Genomic DNA, 24,045 nt, shown 5'->3' with positions numbered 1-24,045 from the left:
GCAGCAATTTCGCTGCGCAAAGCCCCATCCGTCATATATCCGTTGCTGCATAAAGGAAAACATGCGTCGTCTGTGGTCCGAGTGAACTAATCATCGTCGTAGTCTCTCGTCTACCCGGTAACGCTAATTATTGTTAAACGTCTCAACGTCGAGTCCGGGCCGATATCGCTGTCCCGCTGCATATCCTCACTTGATTCAGACGTACGCCCCGTCAGATTTCTGACGGGCTCAGATACAACTCTGACTCGCCGGAACTCCGAGTTCATTATTATAATTCGTTTTGGAACTGCGTTGAGTGAGTTTTTTCGTTTCTCGCCTTCCCGATGTTGCTCCATTCAACGCCACGTTTCTACTTGTCGTCAGACTGTTCTCTCATTAAAAACGCGGGGAAGTCGTCGTCCCGTCACGAGATGCCGGCTCCACATGGCGGCGATCCTCAATTTCATTAACACGACTTTAATCCGTTTTAGGAGGCTTCATACTACGGAACCTAATCAGGGCGAGGAAGCCACCGACTGCCTTCCCTAGTGCCAATGTCTCGGGTCTTTCTTCTCGAGAAGAATTCTCTGAGAACCGCGAAAGTCTACGATGCCAAGAGCGTCAACAAGCACAAGCATGGTGAGGTCTGCGGTCGACGATTGACGAAAGCAAGACGAATTGCCCGCTCGAATGGTGCGAGCAAATTATGACGCGGAAACTTGCAGAGGTCCGTGATGGAATATTGAGAAAGTTCGGCGGAGAGTCGGAAGTATGGCCAGCGACGGAATAACCTTTTCCACTGGAGAAAGCAAGAAAAAAATCAGAACCCAAGGCCAGATCGTGGTTGAAGATTATGATCGGACATTTATTATTATTTTCATTATTATTTGGCTTCAGCTTGCAGCTCCACGTTTCTTGCGTTTCTCTTCGAGAAGAATTCTGTACAGATAATATTATTTACATTAATCGTTTCATTGCGACCAGTCAGGTCTCTTGGTTCGTCTATTCGTTCAATTCGTATGCATCCGGCTTTCTATTTGAATGAATAAATAAAGGAAAAATTTGAACTCGATCGGGCAGTGCTCGCCGCATCGGTGTCGAGCGACATCGCTCTCCGGGAATCCGGCTCAAAACCGATCGGTTCAAAACAGCGCGAGGATCACATCCATATAAAGTGGAGGAGTGTGTGTTCGAAACCAGTCATGATCTTCACGAAGGAGGCGATCGTACTGCATATCGGAGAGATCGGAATTGTTCATAAGCTAGGCAATTGAAATTCACGCCTGTGTCTATCATTTCAGCTACTCCAGCGATCGGGGCGGTTCGTACAGAGGAAAACCATCCATCGCTCATCTACCATTAGGGAATCAATGATCTATAATACGTTGCCCTGTACAATTTTATAATACATCTGGTACTCGGAACTACTCATAGGATTCTCCGGCATCGTCGTCGAGACTCTGTCCCTAACACAGAACTCTTTGTGAACCGCTTTCGTTCGAACTAGCTAAGGAGTCTACCTGGAACTTTTTGGGGAGGCTACCGGGGAGGAACATACATCGATTGGTGGGCTAGCTCTAGGACTCGCAGGATTCGAACGACCCTGAGGAGTCCGAGGGGGCATCGGATAGGGGGAGAAGCGGGGAAGGTTCGCTCCGAACGGGGGACTGGATCTCATACTCTGTTGCTGGGTCGCCTGCAGGAGCGCGGCCATTCGCAACGCGTAAATTTGTTGTTGCTGCTGTTGGGCCGCCAGCTCAGCCGAAGCACCCAATGCAGGTGGGGGACCGAACATCGCCATCTGCTGAGCGTAGACGGCCATCTGCTGAAGGTACGCGGCGGGATCCGCCTGCGAGAGCAGTTCAGGGGGCAGCGAAGCGAGGGCAGCGGGATCGGCCATGAGTCGGCCGAAAGGATTGTCACCAAGAAGTGAGTTTACACCGGAGTCCGTGTCGAAATCGGTTAGGCGGGTCGAGTCGCGGAAACCTTTCGCGAAAGGATTCGAATCGATTTTCAGTTTGGTGATCAGCTGGTTCTGGTATGCAGTGACGGCGGTGAATGTCGTCTCGGGGAAAACGAACGTCTTACATTCCTCGTCCTCGACGTTTCCGATAGGACTGTTGGCTGCCGACGCTCTCCGACGAATCAGATGAATACGCGGTTGGTACTTGTGCATCGAGTTCAGTACAATCTAGAAAGAAGAGAAGCTTGGTGAGCTTCGTCGATACGTGCTCGCGTGCGTCGCCTTCATAAAACACCGCGACCAGTGGAAGACTGACAAACACACACTGAGAACTGTTTGCTCGAGCTCGTTTTCGCCTGTTCTAAGTTTCGGCTGCGTGGCGGGCGGAGAGGCGGGCGGACGACCTTAGGTGTGAAAGGTGAGTAACGTCGGCAGGTCTCGCGGGCTTCGATCGAGTGAATCATTTGTGTGTAGTGGCAGTAGAGCCATGACGCTCGACGATTTATGAGGACCAAGTCCAAACGAGAACACTCTCCCGGTGTGGTCTCGGGACCATCGGGGCCACAATGGCCTAGCCACGCCTAGCAGCGCTTGTGATGACTTGCTGCTTGTTTTTTTCCGTAAGCTCTTTCTCGGCTTCAAAAACACTAATAAAACACCGAGCTACAGGTTCAGAGCTCATGTTTCAAGAATCGATCGAGCGAGGGTCGTCCGCCGAGCTATTTCGCGGTGAAATCACCGAGGACAACGCGGAGCGTCCGAGCCCCGGGACCCGCCCGGCTATCAGACGGTCGGACCGGCTGAGATATCATTGAAGTACCTACATGATATTTCATCGATTCAGGTTACGTTGTGCCGGTGGCAGGTACTTACATGACCATGCTTATCCATTTCGTTGTTGGTCAGCTTGACTTTCTCGAAGGAGACGACCTGTTTGCGGAGCTGATCGATTGCGTACGGAGAGTCGGGATGCTGGTATAATCGGTTCGGGGAAGGTGGGTCCGCCTTCCCAGCCACCAGCCAACACGACCTATGATATGCATAACGGTATCGCTTGTTGTCGCATGGGACAATATCGAGCAGCACGTGGAATCGGTGCTCGTTGGATACGGGAAGCTGACTGAAGGAAACACGAACAGTGGGAAACATTCTCCTGAAAACGAAAAGAGGAAACGGTCAGTTCTCCTGCTCGAGCCAGCCATACTTCGTCGAAGTTTGAACCGCGACTGACTACGGAGAGGAATCCAGCTAATACTCGAAGCATTCCCTGCGAAAGTCGTATCTGTGTCCAAGAGTCTCTGTGTAGCCAAGAGGAAGGACTTGGCACGTTGACTTCATTCGCGATTCTGCCACCGCAATTATGTTACGGTCTGAGAGCGCGACGAGGCCTTGTCGTCAGATATCACGCGACTTGACCAGTAATCAATTGTCATTTTGAGTATGAGTGAGTGAAAATGAATGCTGACGACTTCGATTCTAGCGGTTCTCGATTCTCGATTGGGGGAGTCGAGTTTGTCCGTAGAGTGACAGCAAGAGAGCCATGGTGGCACACACGGGATCGAAGGCGGCAGAGGAAGCAAGCGCTTGCTCTGCTTTGTCAGCTCGTCGTCGATGTCGTCGTCTGCTGGGAGGCGACAGTAATAAAACGTTAACCGTTTTCCGTTTCTTTTCCTCTCTTTTTCTTCTTCAAGTAAAGTGATTCAAATCTCAAAGCTGTTGGCTTCCTGCCGCGCGGCGCATCGCACAGTCGCTGCCGTCGACGTCGTTGTAGCTGTTCTTGTTGTTGTTGCTGCTGCTGCTGGCGGCGGCGGCACACCGACTCGCCGACGAAGAATGGCGAGCGAAAGCAACGGCAGCAACAAGTTCCAATCCCATGCTGTGTATGCGACTCGTCGCTCTGCCGTCAACGCGAGCCTACGGCGAGAAAAATAATAATGCAGCAACGCCCTTCTAACATCTTTGACACCATCGGAGCCGAACGTTTTCAACAGAGCCACTCGTTATCCTCAGGATGGTATCTGGGTATGTTCCTGTGATCCTGACGGTCCCCGCCTTTAGATATCCTCTGGGAGCTGGTGCCCGGTCGCGATCGAGGACTTAATTCCTCAATTATTCTGAGTGAATTTTCCTGTGCGAAAACGGAGACACAAACGATATGCAGACAACTTTCAGGGTAGCTGTCGACGGTATCCGCTTAAGGGGTCCAGGAACATCAGTGTTCATTTTCATAAGTTAGGCGCGAATAATGCGCCTTGTGGTCATTCCCGAGAACGCCGAACGTAAAGGAAGCCGTTTTCATGGCAACAACATGTGTGCTTCGCCGCGCATATTTCTCTGATTTGGTTAGGTGACTCCGAGCGGCGAGAAATCGTGTAATGGCCGGACGGTGATGATGACGTTGAAAAGTCTCTCGCGTGAGACGAAAGCCTCGTTGTGCGGTTGCTGTCCTGATACCTCAGTCAGTCAGTATTCAAGTGGGTAGTTCCACTAGTGCCACTTGTGCTCGCTCCTATCGCTTAAAGTTGCTACTACCAAAACCACGCCGGTCAGCAACGATCACGACTGACCGAGTGACAAACCAACGAACGAGCGGGCGAGCGAGCGAGCGGAGCATCAAGTCGACATCCATGAGGCGCGAGCACTGGGCGACATCTTGTTCTGCGTCTCGTCCTGGTCCGGAACTGAATCTATCTCACACGCAAGGGTAACGAGATAAAGAGATAACGACAACGGACAGCCGCTTTTAATCCATCCGCCCGTCCATCTGCCTTGTGAGAATCAACTTGTGATCAAGATAGGTACGGCCGTGGCTATCATAGTACGGAAACTCCGCTCCACTCGGAACTGAGGAACAGTGCTCAGTAATTGACTCGGTGAGATGAAACGATGCATCGACGGGGAAAAAAATTCTGTCGAAAAGATCCTCGTGTCCGTCCGAGGAGGGGGTCCTCCGTTCGGATCGCACTGTTGAAGACCGCGCTCTTCCCGCTAATTTGTCGAAAAGTGCATCCACGCATAACGTTGCAGAGAGAGCGCCCTACGATTGACTATATTGAGCCGTATAGCAGCAATTGAATTTTATGGCACGCTCACGATGCCATCGATCAACGTTTATGTAGTCGGTTCAGAACTCCGCGAACATCCGAATGGACAGCTCGGTAGAGAGCCCGGTTCCGGAGTATTCCTTTCGACGACACCGGTGTCGAGCTGATCTAGTCGATCGCTCCTAATCCGGCACGCTTTGCCAGCGATTGTCGATGCTCTCGACCGCTGCCGCTGATCTTCTAGCGTTTTCGAATGCTGAGATAGACTCCACGGAATCTTCAGCAAAGAATTCCAATCGCTCGGAGGATGGACGGAGGCATTAGCGGACTTGTTCTCCTCGACTTCTCGGAAGTAGCGGTCGCGTTCTTTGTGTGGTGACGCGAGCCTTGGATTCCCGATGCGGCTTCGACTATCGATTCTGATTGACCGAGCGAGCGGTCGCTCGGCCGGCTGGCCGGACAACCTATCGCATGGTCGTTCGGCTGAAACCGAACTTCAAACTTCAAAGCCCGTCGAATTCCCGAGACGTCCGTCAACGTCACTCATGCTTCGTCTGGATTTTTTCCTCGCCCAGTGGGTGACACAAGTCAAGACACAAGTCGCAACAACGGAGAGCGGGAGAGAAAGATCGACTAGTCAATGTCGTTTGGTATATGGCGAGTCGCTTAGCCGGTCGGACACACGGTCGGCCATCATAAACAAATACAACGTGGACACGCTGACACGTCAAGGCTGGATTAAAACGAACGCACGCCAAGCAATGAGTCATCTCGCGGTGTATAAACGTATTTTACGTCTGCTCGTTGTTATCGGGAGCGAATCCATCGGAGCGTATTCGTGGTTTCCGCGCGACGTCACGGATCTCGACGAGTCGTCACTGCAGCCTCGGAGCTGTGACATCCCTCGAAGTGTTTAACATTTTTATTCCTCGAGGATCGAGGAACGTGAAGAAATCCATGAAACATGAAAACTCCGTGATACCAAACGAGGAGCTTAGCTCTGGAGGTGTCATCTGTGATTTCTCGTGTTCGGTCGCTTATCCTTATTTTTCGAAACGACCCACCGTTCAAATCGAAGCATCTGTTGCCGGCGAGAAAAATTTGTCTTCAAAACGGTTGCGTCCAAGAGCTCGGCGAACAAGTTGAGACGGTGACATTCGCGCTCATGTTCACAGCGTATCTGGGCATCTTTCGACGCCGCCACTTGGAGTCCCACTGAGGCTTGCTCCGTAAATCTTTGCTAAACTTATCTTCGCAGTTAGCCGATGTCACGCACACAACAGCTCGAAAGATACGCCGACAGAGTGACAGGCGAGCGAACGGACAAACAGACGAACTTACATACATACGGACTAGTTGAACACCTAGTGCGCTTTTAAGAGCTGTTGTCCGGTCAACTTCAATATTGGAAATTCAACCGTTGATAGCCGCGACAACAGCAGGATAGCGCACAAGGTTTGAAATTCCGGGACGTCGTCGACGAACACGGACAAGGTACGCGGAATGCCTCATGAAAAGCAACGCAGGCTCCGTTAGCTGATTGAAGTCGCAGAGGAGGGGCCGGATGTCGCAACTCGTGTAGTCCTGACTGAACGTCCAGGCCGCCTCCTTCCGAGACCGCTGACTTGGGCGGGAGAACAGGAGTATCGCACCCCTCCCGGAAGACTCCCTGACGTGAACCTCTTTTATCCATCGCTCATGGTAGCGGTTGAACTCGAGCAAAGAGTAATTCACGCGTCCGATCTAGCGGCATTGAGCACAATTAACAACTGAATCCGCCCACCGCAATTAACACTCTTCCACGCAAAGCACGGGTCACGTTGTTGAGCGCAAACAAGGTTTTGCGAGACCGGCTCTTTTCGATCGTACGGTCCGAGGTATGCGGTAGTAGCGCAGGCGGTGACTGTGAGTGAGGTGAGTGTGAGACCGCGCGCGTGTCTGTTGGCGTATAATAAGAGCCATTCATCACGTAACCCCCGTTGCAGCGAAGCCGTCACCTCGGCTGTTGTATCATGGCTAGCTCCCATGATAGATGGGCCATTGAGTTGGAGAGAAACTCAATTTATGACAAAAGCTCGCTCGTTTCCACGCTCCGCCATGGGCCCTTGGGCCGAACCACCCACTACTAGCCCCGACAACCTGCTTTGGAACATCGCTGCTCCGGAGAAAACGATGGCCGGGGACGGTACTGGGATGCGAGATGGAGCTCAGAAACGATTTTCGGCACCGGGTCCTTTCTACGCGAGTCGCAAGCGTTTTCCGCGTCTCTGAAGCAGAACTCCTTCCGCTTGTGAACGTACGTATGTGGGATCGTGGCACGATGAGAGGAATCGGCGAAGCCGATACCTCAGAAGGTCTCCGAGAGTGTGTGAAACAATCATTCCGATACCGATGATCGGTCCCGGGACATTAGGAGTAATTTTGAAATTCAGAGAACGAAATGAAGAAGTCAGCGCTTAAGATGTCTCTACTAAATAGTTTTCGCGTTCGTGAGGTTTCTCTGAAGTGGCTTCAGCCGGCTTTTCGGTGTTGGTCCTCTGCCGACACGAGGACACGCTGCGTTCTTTGAACGAAAGAATGAGAGAGACGGCTGGTCGTGTGCGAATATAGCGTCCAGAGGCCGGAGAAAAATCACCGCGATGAGCGGAAAAAATACTTCCGTGACTTGCCTACCTATGTGTGTCATTTGGAGTCAAATATCAAACCACCAGAAAATGAATACTTGATCCCAACATGTGCAAGTTCCGCGGAACTTTCCGCATGGACTCTCCCAGCGATGAGCTCGGAGAATTGCCGCAGCAAAATTGATATCGGTCAGCCACGTATTGCTATATAGCGGCGCTCGATCAAGACGACTCCAAGGAAATCGATCTGTGAGGGAGATCTCGCTCGCCCTGTTTGAGTCTGCGACAGCGAAGATCGACAGTTCCCACTCCGAGCTTTTCGATTTCTCCAAAAAAAATTGCCGACATCGTGAGCAGGAAATCCAAGAAGGTTGAGAAGGATTATGCACTCCCATATCAGACCATCAAGTCCGCCCGGTTAACACTCCCTGCTTGTTCTCTTCATCAATGCTGTTTTGCCTGATGGCGGCGGCGGTCAGTAACAAAAAAGTGAAAAAACAACTGTTTGGAGAGGGTGCAGTGGAACGGGGATTTACTTAGCGAGAAAGTCTTCTATCCTCAAGCTCTGAGGCTCCAGCTCCGGAGCGAAGTGAGCCCCTGGCTTCGAGGAGATCTGGCTCGATTCAATCAGAGAGATCGCTCCGAACACGACGTGGGAAGCGAGGACATTACAGCTGCCTCAGAATCAATTTCCTCAGATGAGTTCGAGTCACCCTTTGTTCTGAGCGTGGCCGGCAAGTTTTCTTTTACCTGTGAAGCGCTCGTCTTTTCGATTCGCCGACTTCAGCATGACTCGACTAAACGGACGAACGAAGAGTCGGGCGGACGGAGCGAGAGAGCGCGCGTACGCTTGGGCCGACGACGCATGAAAACGTTTCTCTCTCTCGGCTAGGGTATTCCATCAATTTGTTGCGATCCTCTATCAATTTACACCGGTGTTGCCGATGAGGACCCCCGATAATTAATTCGAATAACGAAGCTTGACTTCTCTTCCTACCCGAGTAGTGCGAAGGCCAGACCCGCGACGGCATCGACGACGACGTCCGACTTCATGCCTCGAGTTCCCTTAATATCAGGACCATCTAAGACCTTCGGTGACGCTTCCGTCCGTTACGCTTCCGGCGACCCGGATCGAGAGCGTTCGGGAAGAAATCGAGGGAACCCTCGTAGAATCTCAGCACCGAATCCAGGCGCTCGATATGTATTCGCTACGAGGGAATAAACGTAGCAATGATCGGCGTATCGACGCCTTCACCGATATCGTCCCCTTTCCGATGAGGTGTTATCGGTTTAGATCTTTGCGAATTTTTGAGGTCAGCGAGTGGTATTGGCCAGATTTGTCTCGCTCTCGCGGCAATAATTCAAGCGACGGAGTCGCAGCTAAAATAATGAGCGGGGAGAGAGCTCGAGTGGGTGACGTTTGACAGCGGCATTTATTATAATCCCGATCAACGTGTCCGTTTGTCAAAACCTCTCCCCGGGTCGTACAGAAGGGAGCATTGCTTTCGTCACCGCCGTCGCGACGGTGCTGCTTGCATGTGACAAGACTGGCGGCAGAAGCGAGCGATGACGAATGCAAAAACGTCGGGATGCTTGTCGGATAGTTGTCGTAGTTCGTGTCCTCGTTAACGCCGGAGATAAGCTGACACACTGTTTCTGCTGGACGAGCAGCGAATCGAGCGAAAAGCCAGACGGCTGTACGAACAAATGAGTGAATGAATGTGATTAGAATATCAATAGAATGCAACGGGTCGTCATTCTACGCGCTGTCACATAACCCACATGCGAGCAGACGGTAGCCATGACGGATGATTTCGCCAACGACCCCTTGGCCGCAAGCACATATGATTCCGATCGATTCATCTCATTATCCATCACTGAGCTCTCATCGCGCATAACGACCTCGTGCGATCGTCGAGAGTCCCCCGGGGACCGGCAGGGATCCACGGAACGTATAACAGAGGATAGCGGAGTCTACCGTCGCCGTTAGCTCGGAATCGAGGCTCACGAGGCGGTACGTCGCTCCTCGAGATCCTTATGCATGAGGGTTCATATCGTTGAGGAATGGGAGACGGACACGTCGCCGGAGACGTTACTTGCGGAGGAATGAGAAGAAGTAAAAGTCACCAGCCGAAGGCAACAGCGGCCGTACCGACAGCAGAAGCAACGAAGTGATCCGCGCTGCCGCTACTCTGTTTATCTGCCGCTTGTATCTCGTTGTGTTTACAGCGACGGAGAGGTTGAATATCTTCTTTTTCTAACGCCGTCGTGGTCTTCTTCTTCGTTGTTGTTGTTGTTGTACTGTCATGCTGATACTTCGGACAGACGACGACGACGAGGAGCAAGCCAGCCACCGAAATCTAGCAAGCATTTCAACGAGCAGCAATGGGCCAGTCTGGCAGCGACACCAAGCCAGCCAGCCAGCAACCAGCTGACAGTTTAATGTCTACCAATAAAAGAGACCAGACGGAAAAAACTCGCACATCCAGTCAGCGAGCGGCCTTTTGGGACAAACATAGAGATAGACAGCGAAAGGAAAAACACTGGCGGAACCCATCAAAAGATTTCAACACGGCACAAATTTCACTGTAAAGCGACGAAAATCTCAAGTCGTTAGAATCGCTCGAATTCCAAGTTCCCGCATCGATCGCGACTGCATGCCACAGGCGACGCCGCGCCGCCTCCAACTCGGCAAGCTGAAAATTCCGGCGGGTCTTCGGAACACATAGGTCTGAAGATTTTCCGGCCTCCGACCCATCAAATAAGTTTCCGCTCCTTCTTCTCCTGGTCCGCATCGGGGAATAGGGTTAGCTCGCTTCGATCCCGCGACGATCAGCGCGTCTCAATCGCTCGCAGAACCAACGAACGCGTTCAATGTTGATTCCCTATGATGAAAAACGAAAATCATCCACCAGGCGACGAAGACGACTAAGAGAAGGCTAATAAGAGTCATTTGCGGACGCCGCGCATCGGAACGATCAAAGAGACCGCCGGGGAACGGATGAGGAAAAGCAACAAGTTTTCGCAGTGGCGGTGATGGCGCGCTTCATGAAGGCATGTGCGCTCGCCAGGACCATTTCGTCGTCGTTGTCGATGCTCTTTTGGCCAGAAACACTCGCAGTTAGTCTATCACTCAGTCAGTTAGTCAACTCATGCAGTCGTTCAGGGAGAGCTAACAACATAATCAATGCAACGCGATCACACCGAATTATGATGCGTTTGAAGGTTCTACGGCACGTCAGCGAGGCTGAGAGGTCGGCTGCGCGAAGAGATTGATGGAAAGATAAATCGGCGAGCAAATCAATCGATGAACTGATCGACGTTCTTTCGGTGGCCGTTGTCGTCTCCGATGTCGAATCGAACACCGAAACCGAGACGATAACGATAACGGAGCCGACGATCAAATCGGGGAGCCGATTCGTTGCGAGACCCGTGGAATGAAATGAAAATCGGTGAACGGGTTGTTCTGCTGCGGTCGAGTACTGCCGATGCCGATAGAGGCCTGCTTGATGAAACCTCAATGTCGAGTAAGCTAGTCAACACATCCAGACGGACAATAATAATAATTACGACAGAAATACCGCGCGAAGGATAGCCCGACCGAGAGGGATCCGAACAGAATTTCTCTCGAACAGAATTCGCTTTTATCAGTCGTTCGCCGTCTATCTTTTCTATCTATCTATCCATCTATCTGCAGACAGGCAGGCCGACTGGCTCTCGAAGCTGCCTTGGTCAGCCTTTTCGGCAGCAGCCATTTAGCACCTAAACCAGTTTAAATTTATAGCCATTTCGCTGCTTCGGCTGCTGCTTGAAGATGTGCGGCGGCGGCGGTGGTGGTGGTAGTGGCGGCGGCAACTGTTGTAGTGGTGGCAACGGCGAGCGGCTCTTTTGAAAAAGAAACCGACAAACGTTGCCTCTGATGATCAGACCTTACGGCTTTGTTGGCTCGCTTGTACCTTCGATGCCTACCTGCTTGACTGACTGTCTGCATTCCCAGCGAGCGAGCGAGCGAGCTAGTAGATGCCACGTCGTCCGACTAGAACGACTCCCCTGTAGTGGATTCCGTTGTCTGTGATGCGTCGCTCGTCCACAGTGGCGGCGGTCATAGTGAGCGTGGAAGGGAACTGATTCGAAATACCGCCTGTGGCCGCTATCTGTGAATCGGAGTATCGGGTAGTGTTGTCGGTAACGGGCGCGGCAAGGTATCTGGGCGTGGGCGGAATTCCTCTCTCAATGGTGGTGGTACCGGTGGAGCGGCGGCACCAGCAGCAGCACCCATTTGCCGAATTCGTAGCGCGAAGGCTCCGATGGCATCGTGTTCGGAACGCGGCCGTATGGACGTACCGTTCATACGGAAACGAGGCGCAGGGAATAATTCTGTGCAGAGAAGAATTCACTCGTCGGGCACGATCTGACTTCTTCCGACTTGCAAGTTGTGCCATTCGGAATCCCGAATCTGGTCGGGTCACCTACTCATGGACTCGCTGGAGATATGACGTCTCGTCGGAAGCGGGAGCTGTCACAGAAGTCGAGTTTTTACGGCGGCTAGGCTGGATAAATGTAAAGTCTTCCGATAGACCCTCCACAGTCTGATCGTGTCCCTCAGAAGATCGAATATCTCCGACTGGTTGGTGGTGATTAGCACCAATTATCGACGACATCACAGCCAGCGACAATCGTGTAGCGGTCCGGGTACAGAAAAAATAGAAGGCGCGAACATCAATCGATTGAAATTTATGTCGATGTCGGAGCTGGTTGTAGTCAACGCGTCGCGGATCGTCGCCGCAACGGCTACCGTACGCATTATCTTGAGCTGTCATCATCTCTGTATCTCTTCTGGCAGTTCAGCTTCTACAGCGGCGGCGACGGCGGCAACTACGACTGCTTTTTCTCGCCTCTACATCTTTCGCATGTTTCATCGGTGACAAAAGTGTTACTCGTAGACGACTGTGGCGGCACTTCGTTTGACTCCGAAGAAGTGCTTCTACTTAGTTCGAAGGGCCGAAAATGCAGCGGTGGCCGCAATCATTCGCTGCTAAAACTATTGACGAAATTGCTCAACTAAAATGTATCGCCAAGCGGTCTTTTAGTTGGCCCGTCCGTCTAGCGCTCGATCGTTCGGCGCTCTTGCCCTGGCCGGTCGACGGCGGTGGCGGCGGCGGTTGTTCCTCCGAATCAAATCAATTCTCATTATTTCGAGCTGTAAGAATTTCCTCTCGCAGACACGGATTTTCTCCTGTTGGCCGCATTTGAAGCGTGTGATTGTATGCTCCGCTTAAATGGATCTTATTCCTTTTCGTTTTCGAATATCGGGCTCCGCTCTCCTGAAGCCCACTCCGAGTCGGACTTTCGGAATCCGAGCCGTGAATTCCGTCATTCTTTATCTGTCGCGACCGGATTCGAAGATTCACCGGAAGACTTCGGAGCTCCCCTGTGTTGAGAGTCGAATCGAATTGAGGTACTTTCGAGTTCTCATCGAAACAGTGACACCCGATCCTCCGCCCTCAGTCGGGTGCATGACTCGCCGGAAGACGAAACAGAGTCAAAGGTGTTCCAAATGAACCTCTCATTCGTAATCTGGCGATGAACACACATCGAATACGGCGGAACGATCACTGGCGAACAGCAATGATCCTCCGAGCAAACGGTGCTACGGCAGACTCACGAACGACGCCTTCATTGATTCCATTGCCGCTTTGACGTGCGCTGGTCATCATCAGACATTCCTCTCGTTGTAGAAAGCAACGTATTTTCAGTGAGTCTGTCTGACGCTCTGGCTCTTGCGGTGGATCGCTGGTCGCCGTCGATCGGTTGATGAGTCGCCATCACTTGGACCTCTTTTCGCATTTTCCTCTTGATCATGCCTCCCTTCAACGCTCAATCGCTGCTCATTATTATCTCTACCTCACAATTGCGATCCGTGTCGCAGGCCTCGGTGCTTGTGCGTGACGCGAGCGACGTCATCCCTTGAACATCTGCGAATCTCGGGTATGATCTCAGCGGGAAGCTTTCCAGGGTTCGAACTCCAGTAGGTCGTTGAAAGCTCCCGGGTGTCGCACGGAACGACGGGGAAACCGGGAAGCACAGTCCGAGAAGAACGTGCATCCGTTCTGTTGTCGCCGTTGCTTGGTGCCATTATTCCATAGCTAGCTTATTACCCGACACTCGATGTCAGCCGCGGCGGCAACCTCAACTAATCTCGCTTAATGGAGACCCCCTGCTGTCGACTGTGATGCCACCTCCCGCTGCTCTCCTGCTCAACTAAATATGAACTAAAGAGAGGAACAGAAGCCCGACGATGACTACTACCACTACTAGCACCACTACTCCGCCGTCACGGCCGCTGCGCGTTCAACAGTACTTCTTCTGATAGCTCTACTACTGTTGCGGCTAACGTCACGACACCGATATCCGCGATCTGCTCGATCAGAACGAACAAATGAATAAACAGATGGATGAACGCGCTAGCGTTCGCTCGTCAATCCGGAATGTCTACTAGCTACGTCCGAAATAACGAAACTCACCTTCCGGTTTTGGTGATAATCATTTCAGTTCCGAGCTCGTTGAAGCGTTCCCAGAGATCTCTGTTTTCGAGATGGCATTCAACTTTTTCAAGCGCGGCTGAATTGCAGAGACCCCTCAGCAGAGGGGCGTAAGGGTTTGGTCCTGACGGGGTCTTTTCCTCGTCGTTTGCCGAAGTGACCTCCTCGCGTTGTCTTTTCTTCGGAGGTGCGGGCGACGAACACGACGGGAGGGACGGCTGGGGCGAAGAGCTCGGCGAGGGCGACTCTGCAATAGGGAAACATTTTTAGAGTGAGTTTTCGATCCGAATTCTGTGGCAGAACTTCAACTTTTAAGTGCGCTACATCGTGGAAGTCTTTTCCGTGGGGAATTAAGGTTTTATTTTTGTCAAATTATCGTCAAATTATTTTGGGGCGAAATCCATGGAAGTCTATGCGACCCCCCGAAGCTCCTATATCCGGACTCCTTGGTGAATGAACGGAGCCTTCGTCATTCGATCGATACATGACGCCGAGGCGGTCGGTCACCGCTGGAAGGACCAAAACGATTCTCGCTTGTTTCCTCTGCGAATCGGATGGACAGCGCTTCGTGATGTGACAGCATCTATCAATTCGAGTCGTCATTGGATCACGTCTGTGGCAGAAGCAGCAGCAGCTTATACCATTATGCTCAGGAGGTCCAATTGGTTCTATTGGCCACACTTTGACGCTCGACAGCACGATTTAGAGCCGTGGATCTCGTTCCCACGAGTTGGATTGAACAACGGTGACCACGACGAGGATGGCCTACCCACCGTCGTGCGACTGGATCGGTGATTTTCTCGACAATGAATCGCCAAACGCCAAAAGGAAGGATAAATGCAGAATGCCCATCTTGAAAATAGGCGAGCTCGGGATATCATTTTCCCTACCGCTGAGGGGATCGAAATAGAAATCTTCCCCTCAAAACTGTATCAAGCTCTTGGCAGAACATTCTGCTCCCGTCAGAAGGGCGATGCATGTGGCGAGAAGCATTTCGAGGGTTGCTTCATTCGATGCATCCACAATATTTTTCACTTGGCGTTGACAGCTACTAACGGTCTTTCCAGGACCTGAATCATTCGGAAAATATCTCTCGTTCCTGCGTCCGCTCCCCCCTTTTCTCAGGCAGGCCCGCGGACTGACGGTCGGACAGACGAGCCAGCCAGCCGAGCGGCAGTCAGTCATTTAGTCAGTCAGTCAGTAGTTGTTCCTCTTGTTGTTCCCTACCTTAGGACGGGACCACCCGGGCGAGTGAGGCTTCTAAATCTTCCAGAAAAGGTTTCCTTCCTAAGAAGAACTTGTCTCTAGCGAACACGTTAGCTGTTGCTGATGGTACCGCTGCCGGTGCTGCGCCCGAACTCAATCCGAGCGTGGAGTTCCGACAATGCGTCGACGCGCTTTTTCAGGTCGACGCGCTTTTTCAGGTCGACGCATGTTCTCAGAGGAATGTCCGGCTCGAATGGTCTGGAGGACGCCGGAGTTCTCGTGGATTTCCTCTTTACCCCATCAGAATGATGATCCCCAAGCGTAGATCGGATTCGGGAGATGCTTTGGCTGATTGCATGATGATGATCCGACAATCGAGACGCTCTACGGGACCAGAACGACGTGAAGGTGACAACGAGGTAGGGAAGTGAGGGGAACCCCGTGGCTGAACACAGGGCGCATGGATCTTCTCGAGAGAGTGTGCCGCTTTTAGTTGAGCGAGGCTCCGAGATTGTCGAGATGTCAGCGCTTGGACGAGAAAAAGAATGAACGATCGAAAGAAGCGCACGGGAAACAACGGAAAGTGGAAGCCACCCAGGAAGCCATGAGACGATGCGGTGCTGACGCTCATGGTGAATGGTGCTGGTGTTCGAGGAAAGAGCTAAAAAGCCAGCCGCGACAAAACTCCACTCCTTCTGTCCTCGGAAGGAAGTGCCAGTCCGACAATCCCGGTCGATCACGGGGATCCGTTGTCCTCGGTTCACCCACCAATGCAATCATTACTGAACACTAAAGCCTGGAGTGCTTGCTACCGACCGATCATAAAAGTATCGTTTAAAAACCAATAAAGAACCTTTCGAACAAGGCTGCTGCTAATAATTCTATCGGTCTCCCTCAGGGTCCGCGAATAGCTGGGAACGGCATCTCTAGGCATTTTGTTTATTCGGATCATAATCGGGACTCGGAGGACGGCCATCCTCGGGATCGGTGAGATGCGAATAAGACGAAACATAATAAACACTGCGAGGCGAACGAATCGGCGGTAATCGAGCGTCCAGGAGATTTCTCAGCCTTTATTGAGGAGGACCTCGTTCCGGTAGCGGTCGAGCTCAGACAGACCGCTGGGAGTTATCATCGAACAACTCGCACCGAATCATCACCGGAGACTCGCAATCATCGATCCGACGAGCGAGTCGAGCCAAGAAGCAAACCAAGCAAGCAAGCGAGCAAGCAGCAAACCAGGCAGGCAAGCAGCGGACAGGCGTATAGCTAGCCGTCAGAAGTGCGCCATCATCAGAAAACGGTTCGACAGTGATCTGAAGTCTCGGGTGGTCCCCGTATGCTCGCAGTCGGCTGTTGGCCGTGTGCCGTGCAAGGCGGGTCTTTTTTTCTCCCGCCATCATGGCTGCTCGCCGGTTCTACTTTGTCTTCTCCATCTTCGTCGTCGTCGCCGCCGCCGCCGTCGTCGACGCTTTCCGTACGTATTATTCTCCGTCTTAGCTGCCACGGCTGCGCTGAACGAAATCGTCTTCGGCCTACGGTCACTTTTGGAGTCTCTTTCGCTGCAGCCGGACAATAATAATTCGATTTGGATCATAAAGATCGCCTGCTCCGCAGGGACGGGCGGACGCATAACATCCAGCTTGACCGAAGGCGATTTCATGAAGAAACAATGTCCGACGTCGAAACAACTGCCGATGAATTATGGCGGTATCAAGAATTCCCTAACGTCGCGGGCCAGCGTCGAGCAGAACAAGCTCAGCTGACAGACGTTATTATAAATAAGTACACCGCCGCCGTGGCAGCTGCTGGTGCAAAACCAGCATAACTATATCCGAATGTCTGTTGAGCGTCGGCCACGTGCGATTCCACCGCCAAAGCCAGCGCCGCCGACAATCGGGTGAGTTACGCCGTTCTCGGCGCATAGTATTCTCACAGGTATGGAATGATGCCTACTCTCAGCAAGCGATTTCAATGAAGAAAACCGCTCACTTTAACAACAACAACTACAAGTGATTTATTGAGTCGTTCCAAGGGGTTTGTCATGCTCTCTCGGAGTAGACGACGCCGTATCTTCGCCACGCGACCGGTGCCGGAGCGATACTCTTCCCCCTCCCTCCGGATTCCGGCCCTCGGTCGCATTAGAACGAACGCTCCACAATTCGGACCCCCACGAGAACCTCAAGGGTCGATGACAAGGAACGGAAGAGAATGGAGATGATCTACTAGAACGACGTCACCGCCATCATCAGAGCCTTAGTCGTCACAGTCACACACTCTCCGGCGGAGGCAGTCAGGATTTCTGTAAACTGGTGCCCGCATAGACTCGGCGTGGGTGGCCTCGGAGTGGTCGTTGTCGTCGACGACGATGACGACGACGACGAGAGTCGTCTCTTCCCTCGGCAACTAATCAGAGTGGAAATATTATCTGGAGACGGCGACTCCGCCGCCGCCAACTGCGGAGAGCGAACTAGAGAGCCTTCTTTTTCTTCGGCAGCAGTCAGTCAGTCAGTATTTTGCTGCTGCTGATGATGGGAAGATGTTTCTCTTAGTTTGTTCCCTCTCTTCGAGAATATTGAGACCACCCAAGCTAGCGCGGACGAGCGACCTGCCGGTCGGCCGCTCGCTCACTCGCTCGGCCTGTCGTTGAGTTCTCCTCCTTTTCCAGACGCAGACAGTCAGCCGAGTCGAGAGTCAGTGAGCTATCCAGAGGAACGACCCTGCACTCTGGTGCCTTTCCAGCGCACCAGCGGCATTTCTCTGTCGGGACATGTGCACATGAACGATGCGCCGAACTGGAACGCCGGAAGACAGTTCTCGGCTCGGTCCACCCTTCGCTCGCAGGTCGGTCGGTCGGTCGGCCGCCGGGTCTTCGAGACGATTCCACGACCACGTTGAACGAAGGAGACTCGGAACTTGGAAGCGAGACTACGAGTTATCGGTTTATGAGGTCGAATGTTATCGGAAGGAGTTTTCGGATCGGCCCGACCGTGTGAAGGATCTTCGCTCCGCTGCAACATAAGTGAGAGGCACAGGGACAGATTGCGCGAGCTCCTCAAGTGGATCTCGAGTGAGGAAATCGATTCGTCAGTCGACCTAAGAGAGCAGCCGTCACCGCTGCCGCCACCCGAGCTAGTTATGAAGAGAGATGGGATTCTTATGCAAGCGAGCGTGCGTGCGTGCAGGCCTGCCAACAGGCAGACGGGCAAGCACGGCTTCCTCTCCCATCTGCTCGATGTCTTTCTCTCTCGGCTCACTCGATTTTTTCTTCTCTCACTTATTCCTCTCGCTCTTGCGGCTCGAGCAGCGGCTGCGGTGCCGGCGGCCGCCGACTGACAAGCTGTTTTATTATAGCAGGCTGAGTAGCTGGTAGACTGCTAGCTTGGCAGAACGAACCCGCCGCCTGTATCGGATTTCTGACCAGTTTTTCACTCAGTCAGTCAGAGCTGAGAAGTCACTCCCACCCTAATCAGAGCGGGGAATCTGATCCCTGCAACGGTCTCTCACTTCAACCGAGCGAGGGCTCTCATTGACTTCAGCAGTGCAAACTGAATAGAAAGCGACGAGAGGGATCGCGACAGGAATAGAGAGCGAGTATGTGTTTGAAGTTATGGAGATCGCGCCATAAAAACTCATCAGATAAGAGCCGATTGTCGACCGTCGTCGAATAGCAAGCGAACGAGCGGAGCTCGAGGACTCGCTCGATGGCGGGCTCGCACAGCCACTCAAATCAAGCAACAATACTGCTGTTTGACTAGACTCGAAAATTATCAACAATATCTCGCCTCTCTCACAGAAGGCGTGCAAAGACCTCGCGACTCAACGCTGGGCTCTCGAGTACTCAGCGAGTCACGGAAATGAACGATCCGCAGACTCGCGGAGAAAGGAAGGGACTCGGAACGCACGAGAACGATTCCAAGAGCTCGGAGCAGGGAAGATGCAGCTCGCGGAAAAGGGGCGAAGTCGCCGTAATTCTTGCAACGCATATTAAGTTTAATAAAAATGGGCGAAAACAAAAGCTAATAAGTTGGTGAGAAGAAACGCATATCTTTCTGATTCTACCAAGCGGAAACTCTCGCGAAGAACCATCGGCCTCCCCCGTGGGTCCGACAGACGCCTCGAGCCAAACCGAGTTGGCGATGTTATGAAGCGCGTGTTCCACGAAATTCCGTATACTACTACCGACTGAATTTGCTCATTCGTCCGTTCAAAACAACGGAGTAACACCTGAACATGCGGTGTTTCATCGTGGGATTTACTGCTAGAACATTCGTCTTGCATCCTATCGTTGTTGTTGTTGCTGCTGACGACGACGACGACGCTCACAACAGCAACGACGTCAACTCCATTAAAGGATTAAGCCGCGATTCTCAACTTCATCCATCCGACTATCTACCCGTCGGCGAAAAGACCCGTCCTGGTGCGACGACGAGCACCCGGCCCGGCGGCGGTAGCCGTATTGTCGGGATATTTTTCACTTTAGTGGATCTTTCTTCCCGTGGCAGCTCTCGGTGACGGTGCGTTACGGCCGATCCGTCGAGCAGCAGACTCCCCGGCATTAGCATTTTGATGAGACCAGCCCATGACTAGTTCCTCTGGCTGGTGGCTGGCTGGCTGGCTGGTTGGTCGTTCGTTCGCGAGCCTGGTTGCAGCCGACGCACCGCCGAGGACCGCGGAAACGAAAATGAGATGGAGAACCCTTCCAGTAGGTCCATCACTCCTAAATCGTTTCATCTTCTGCCATTCTCTTCGACGTTTCTCACGCTTCCAGCGTACATTCAGCCCTGACCGTTGAGGTCTATTATTTGAACCTTTTGATTCAAACCGAGGTCGCCGAATACCGTGTCAATAGACTTTTCGAAGTTAGGGAGGGGCAATTCACGAACGGCTAGACCCTACGCGGCCGCCTTCCCGTCCTCTGTCTCCTCTTCATTATCTAGGTACTCTTTCTTCATTGTCAATCCTGATTGCATATGGGTCCGCCCGACATGAATCGCATGCTTCGTCCTCCACGTTCTGAGAGTCAAGAAGAGATCCGTAGTAGCCTTGGATGAGCGCTGTTCGGTCGGAACACTCAACGTACAAAAGGAGGTGCCAAGACGGCTGAACGAGCGGCAGCGAAAACCAATCGACGACGGAGCGGCGCTCTTTTTCCTCAACGAAAATAGCTTCAAATCGTGGTCGGTCAGACAGCTATCTCTTACGCTTTCGTGCTTCGAGACTCGCTCGCGCGCCTGTTCCCCAAGTTGTTAGTCGCAGGTCGCAGACATTCATAATGCTGTTCCACGACCGGGGCGTTGGCGAATCCCTGTCATCCGTGCGAGCGCTCCATAAACGGAATTTATGAAGACACTTAAAGAGCTCCAAACACTGTCCCTTTGATCCAAGAAGGTTTCTGACGAACACCCCGGAACAGAGAGAGGGAACATTGTTGCTGCGACAACAGTAGCGAACTGAGCATAACACAGAGCTTCATCCCGGTCGGTGAGGGGGGGGGAGGAACTGAGTCGAGTTTATTGTATGGGTCTCATTCCATACACTTATTTGGTAGGTACTTGGAATGGACGTGGTGAGTAGGAGCTCTGCCTCCTCGGTTTGCCGGACTCGGAATCGATGACTATTAATCGCTGTTGCATAACTTGGCGATCGCATTGAATCGATTTGGCGCAATACAAAAATCGGGCGACGAGTCGGCCAACGAAAACATATTCGCCAGAGACAAGACAAGATCGGTCCTATCGCCATTTTAGTGAATGTCTATCATTCTGCTTAAAATTCCGCCCTTGATCGCAAGGCTAAGTATCCTGGTTGGACACTTCCGATTTTTCCGACAGCGACTTCACTTCCATCACGCAATTTGCTATGGAGGAACGGTGCTTCGAGGTTGGTGGAGCAGCTCCCGGGCAAGTTACCTCGCGGAGCTCGGTATCGAACACTGCGTTTCGCCCCGCTACCGCTCCCGAAGTTGACCCAGGGAAACCGAGGTTCGCGGACTCTTCCTTGTCCACATATCATCAGACTTTCAAGATACACGACGCGGAATGCCTAGGTGCGGTCTAGCCCGGAGAATGCTGCAGAACGGTTTCACGGCTGTTAGCACATTTATCTCGATGATTCGAGAGTCTACGCGTCTACGCCCAGCATCGCGATTAAACTCGTCTCCTTATGTCAGCAGACCTCAGAAATCGTTCACGCTGGAGGACCGTTTGTTGCTTGCATGGCCGCTTGCCTGACAGACAGCCGAACATTCGGCCTGGCAGGTCAGCAGGGCTCAGCAGTCATTGGTCATCGCGATCTTGCTCGTTCTCTTATCGACTAGCACGCTGAGGACCTTAATGTTCCAAGCATCATCTCGAGATGCTATCGCGACCGGCTTTAATATCTCTGGTACGCGGACCAGGCCGACCAGCGAGCAGGCGAACGAGCCGAGAGCCGAATAAGTCGGGCTGCTAAGAGCGCAGAGGCAGGGACAAGATCTTGACGCCGATACTTCATTTGTCTCCTCTCGGCTAGAGATATACTTTCGCAACCGATGCTGCCACCGTTGTCAAAGGTGAGACTCGGTTGCATACGATGAGGGAAACTGTAGGGGAGAACACTCTGGACTACTCATTAATAACACGGGCGGAACGAGGCGTCTCAACGTGTCGTTGGCCGAGTGATTTTATCCACTGGTAGGTATGATTTCGTTGCATAGCTGGTACTTGTGACTTGTGACGTTGTGAGACCGTCAGATGTGAGAACAATAATTCACAAATTACAGAAGGGGCAGAGGGGAGTCGATAATCCGAATCGAACGACTCGTTGATTCCAAGTAGCTAGATTTCCGTTCGATCAGGACCCGGGCTCAGGAATAGATAACTACAAGGGAAGATAATAGGGAGGAAATCTTCCGTCTACCCTCCGGAGTGGGAACGGTTCTTTCCCCAACAGGAGTTCCAAGAAAGTGTCTACCTACGATGTGGACGGTGGACCCTGCGGCGCTCTTGATTTCGAGCTCAGATTTCCAGAAGCACTCACCATTGTTGGAAACAGGCGATTCTGACCGTGCCATGATGGCAGCGATGCTGAAATCCGTCGCCCGCGGACTCGAGGTCTGCCTGAGGACGGGGCTCTTGACTCCCTCCATCTCAACCACCATTTGGCTGGTTGCTGGAATCGGGTCCGAATACACGAAACAAGAATCTCCCCACGAACTCTACACTTGAGCCACTCAGGGCGGTCCTGGCCGGGCTTGTTGAATCTTTGGAAGTTCAAAATCAATGTTCGCACGATGGTATTCTGCTTTGCTACCCACGAGATAGGACGTTGGGATTATCAACACTCGACACTGATGATCCAGTCGATATTTCCAGCCTTAGTGGTTGCGGGCTGTTCGATTTGGTGATATTGCGGAGAAATGGACGAATTTCGAGGAAAACAAAAACTTGCACGTTGATGAGGCACTATTGTAGGCAATGCTGGAGGACGCCGCTCTTTCACCTGTAGGTGGGTACTTCTCGAGAACTACTTTGAACTCGGACTCGAGTTTCGTGATCGTTTTCGCCCGCTAGCCACGGAAACTTCCAGTGGCGTTGTTCACTGCGTGCTGTCGTTGGTCAAAGAAACCAATGCTTGCTGAGATCGAGTGGTAGCGAGACGAACAAGCCAAGTAAAACGACGAAAGCAACAAACCGTCGAGCTGCTGCTGCGGCTGCGGCTGTGGCGAGGTCCCAGATGGGGACATCTTGTTGTCGAACCAACGAACGAGAGAACAAACGGGAGAGGAGGCTCCACCCATTAGAAGCGTCAGCTGCCGGAGAGGCGGAGCGGATCGTTGGTGGGCGGACCCGGGACCCGCTTTCGGAGGTAGTGTGGCGAAGCGGTCGTTTGAAATCACAAGCGCAGTACCTTTCCGAAGTTCGCTTATTTGATAAACGGAGGCGCCCAGTGTTTTAGGTAGCACACAAGCCGAACAGTCACCCTGTCAGTCATTCAGCTGCTCATTGGGTCGATCGATGGGCGCCCGCACGATTGACCGCACTTTCAGTTTCCACTATCTGTCTCTGTCGAGTTTAATTCTCACTCGGACTGGACTCGAATGATTCCCCCTTTCCCCAGATCGATAGATTCCAGATTCTCCTATCGCACCAGCGGACTGGCCCCAGATCTCGCTGACTTTTCGGAAATGCATCGTCCACGAGGGAGATGGACGGGTGAACGGATGAACGGCGAATAGTTGAGTTGACGGTCAGTTCGTCCGACTGCTCCAAGACAGTCTCCTAAATGAAAGCACGTTACGATAAGAGATGCGTTCAGCAGAGACAGATGGCTCTCGCAGATTACAGTGTGAGCACCAGTTTACCGACTGAAGTCCAGCGCCTGACGGACTGACCGAGCGAAAGTCGCCATTCACAGTGCTGACTTGACTTGGACAGCACACAATCCTCGAGATTCCATTTGGGTTCTGTCCGCGGCTCTCCGGGGGGAGGAAGATCTCCCCTGAGCGTTGCTTATTATCATCCGAGTCGGCGTGACGTGACGATTGACCACCGATCTGGCGATCAACCGTCGTTTAGAGGGAGAAACCCCAGAAGGTCCGCGGAGGTGTGGACAATCCCAATTCCGCTCGCGTATCCATGCGTGCTCGGTGTGCGGCTGTGCAGATGAGCCCCATACACTGATTAATTAATCCCGAATCCCGAGGT

General features: G+C 52.5%; 1 protein-coding gene across 1 annotated transcript; it reads right to left on the bottom strand.

The window, feature by feature from the left end:
- Positions 1–1,394: 1,394 nt before the first annotated feature.
- On the bottom strand, positions 1,395–22,794 carry LOC100901796 (T-box protein H15). Its single transcript, XM_029112691.1, has 4 exons — positions 22,379–22,794; positions 14,135–14,399; positions 2,816–3,095; positions 1,395–2,170 (listed from the first exon to the last, which is right to left on the bottom strand). The coding sequence occupies exons 1-4, from the start codon at positions 22,497–22,499 to the stop codon at positions 1,496–1,498; spliced, it is 1,341 nt and encodes a 446-aa protein (XP_028968524.1). The 5' UTR covers positions 22,500–22,794; the 3' UTR covers positions 1,395–1,495.
- Between the last annotated feature and the right edge of the window lie 1,251 nt (positions 22,795–24,045).

This window comes from Galendromus occidentalis, unplaced genomic scaffold (genome assembly GCF_000255335.2).
Source record: "Galendromus occidentalis unplaced genomic scaffold, Mocc_1.1 scf7180000077524, whole genome shotgun sequence".
NCBI classification, from domain to species: Eukaryota; Metazoa; Arthropoda; class Arachnida; order Mesostigmata; family Phytoseiidae; genus Galendromus; species Galendromus occidentalis.
The sequence above is the reverse complement of the archived record's forward strand: the minus strand, read 5'-3'. Positions and strand labels throughout refer to the sequence as shown.

What these genes read in the sequence shown, in the direction of transcription:
- LOC100901796 (XM_029112691.1), bottom strand. Translation starts at nt 22,499, where the DNA reads ATGGTGGTTGAGATGGAGGGAGTCAAGAGCCCCGTCCTCAGGCAGACC. An exon ending in ATCGCCTGTTTCCAACAATG is followed by an intron (nt 14,400 to 22,378) that starts GTGAGTGCTTCT and finishes TCCCTATTGCAG; the next exon opens with AGTCGCCCTCGCCGAGCTCT. An exon ending in AAATGGATAAGCATGGTCAT is followed by an intron (nt 2,171 to 2,815) that starts GTAAGTACCTGC and finishes TCTTCTTTCTAG; the next exon opens with ATTGTACTGAACTCGATGCA.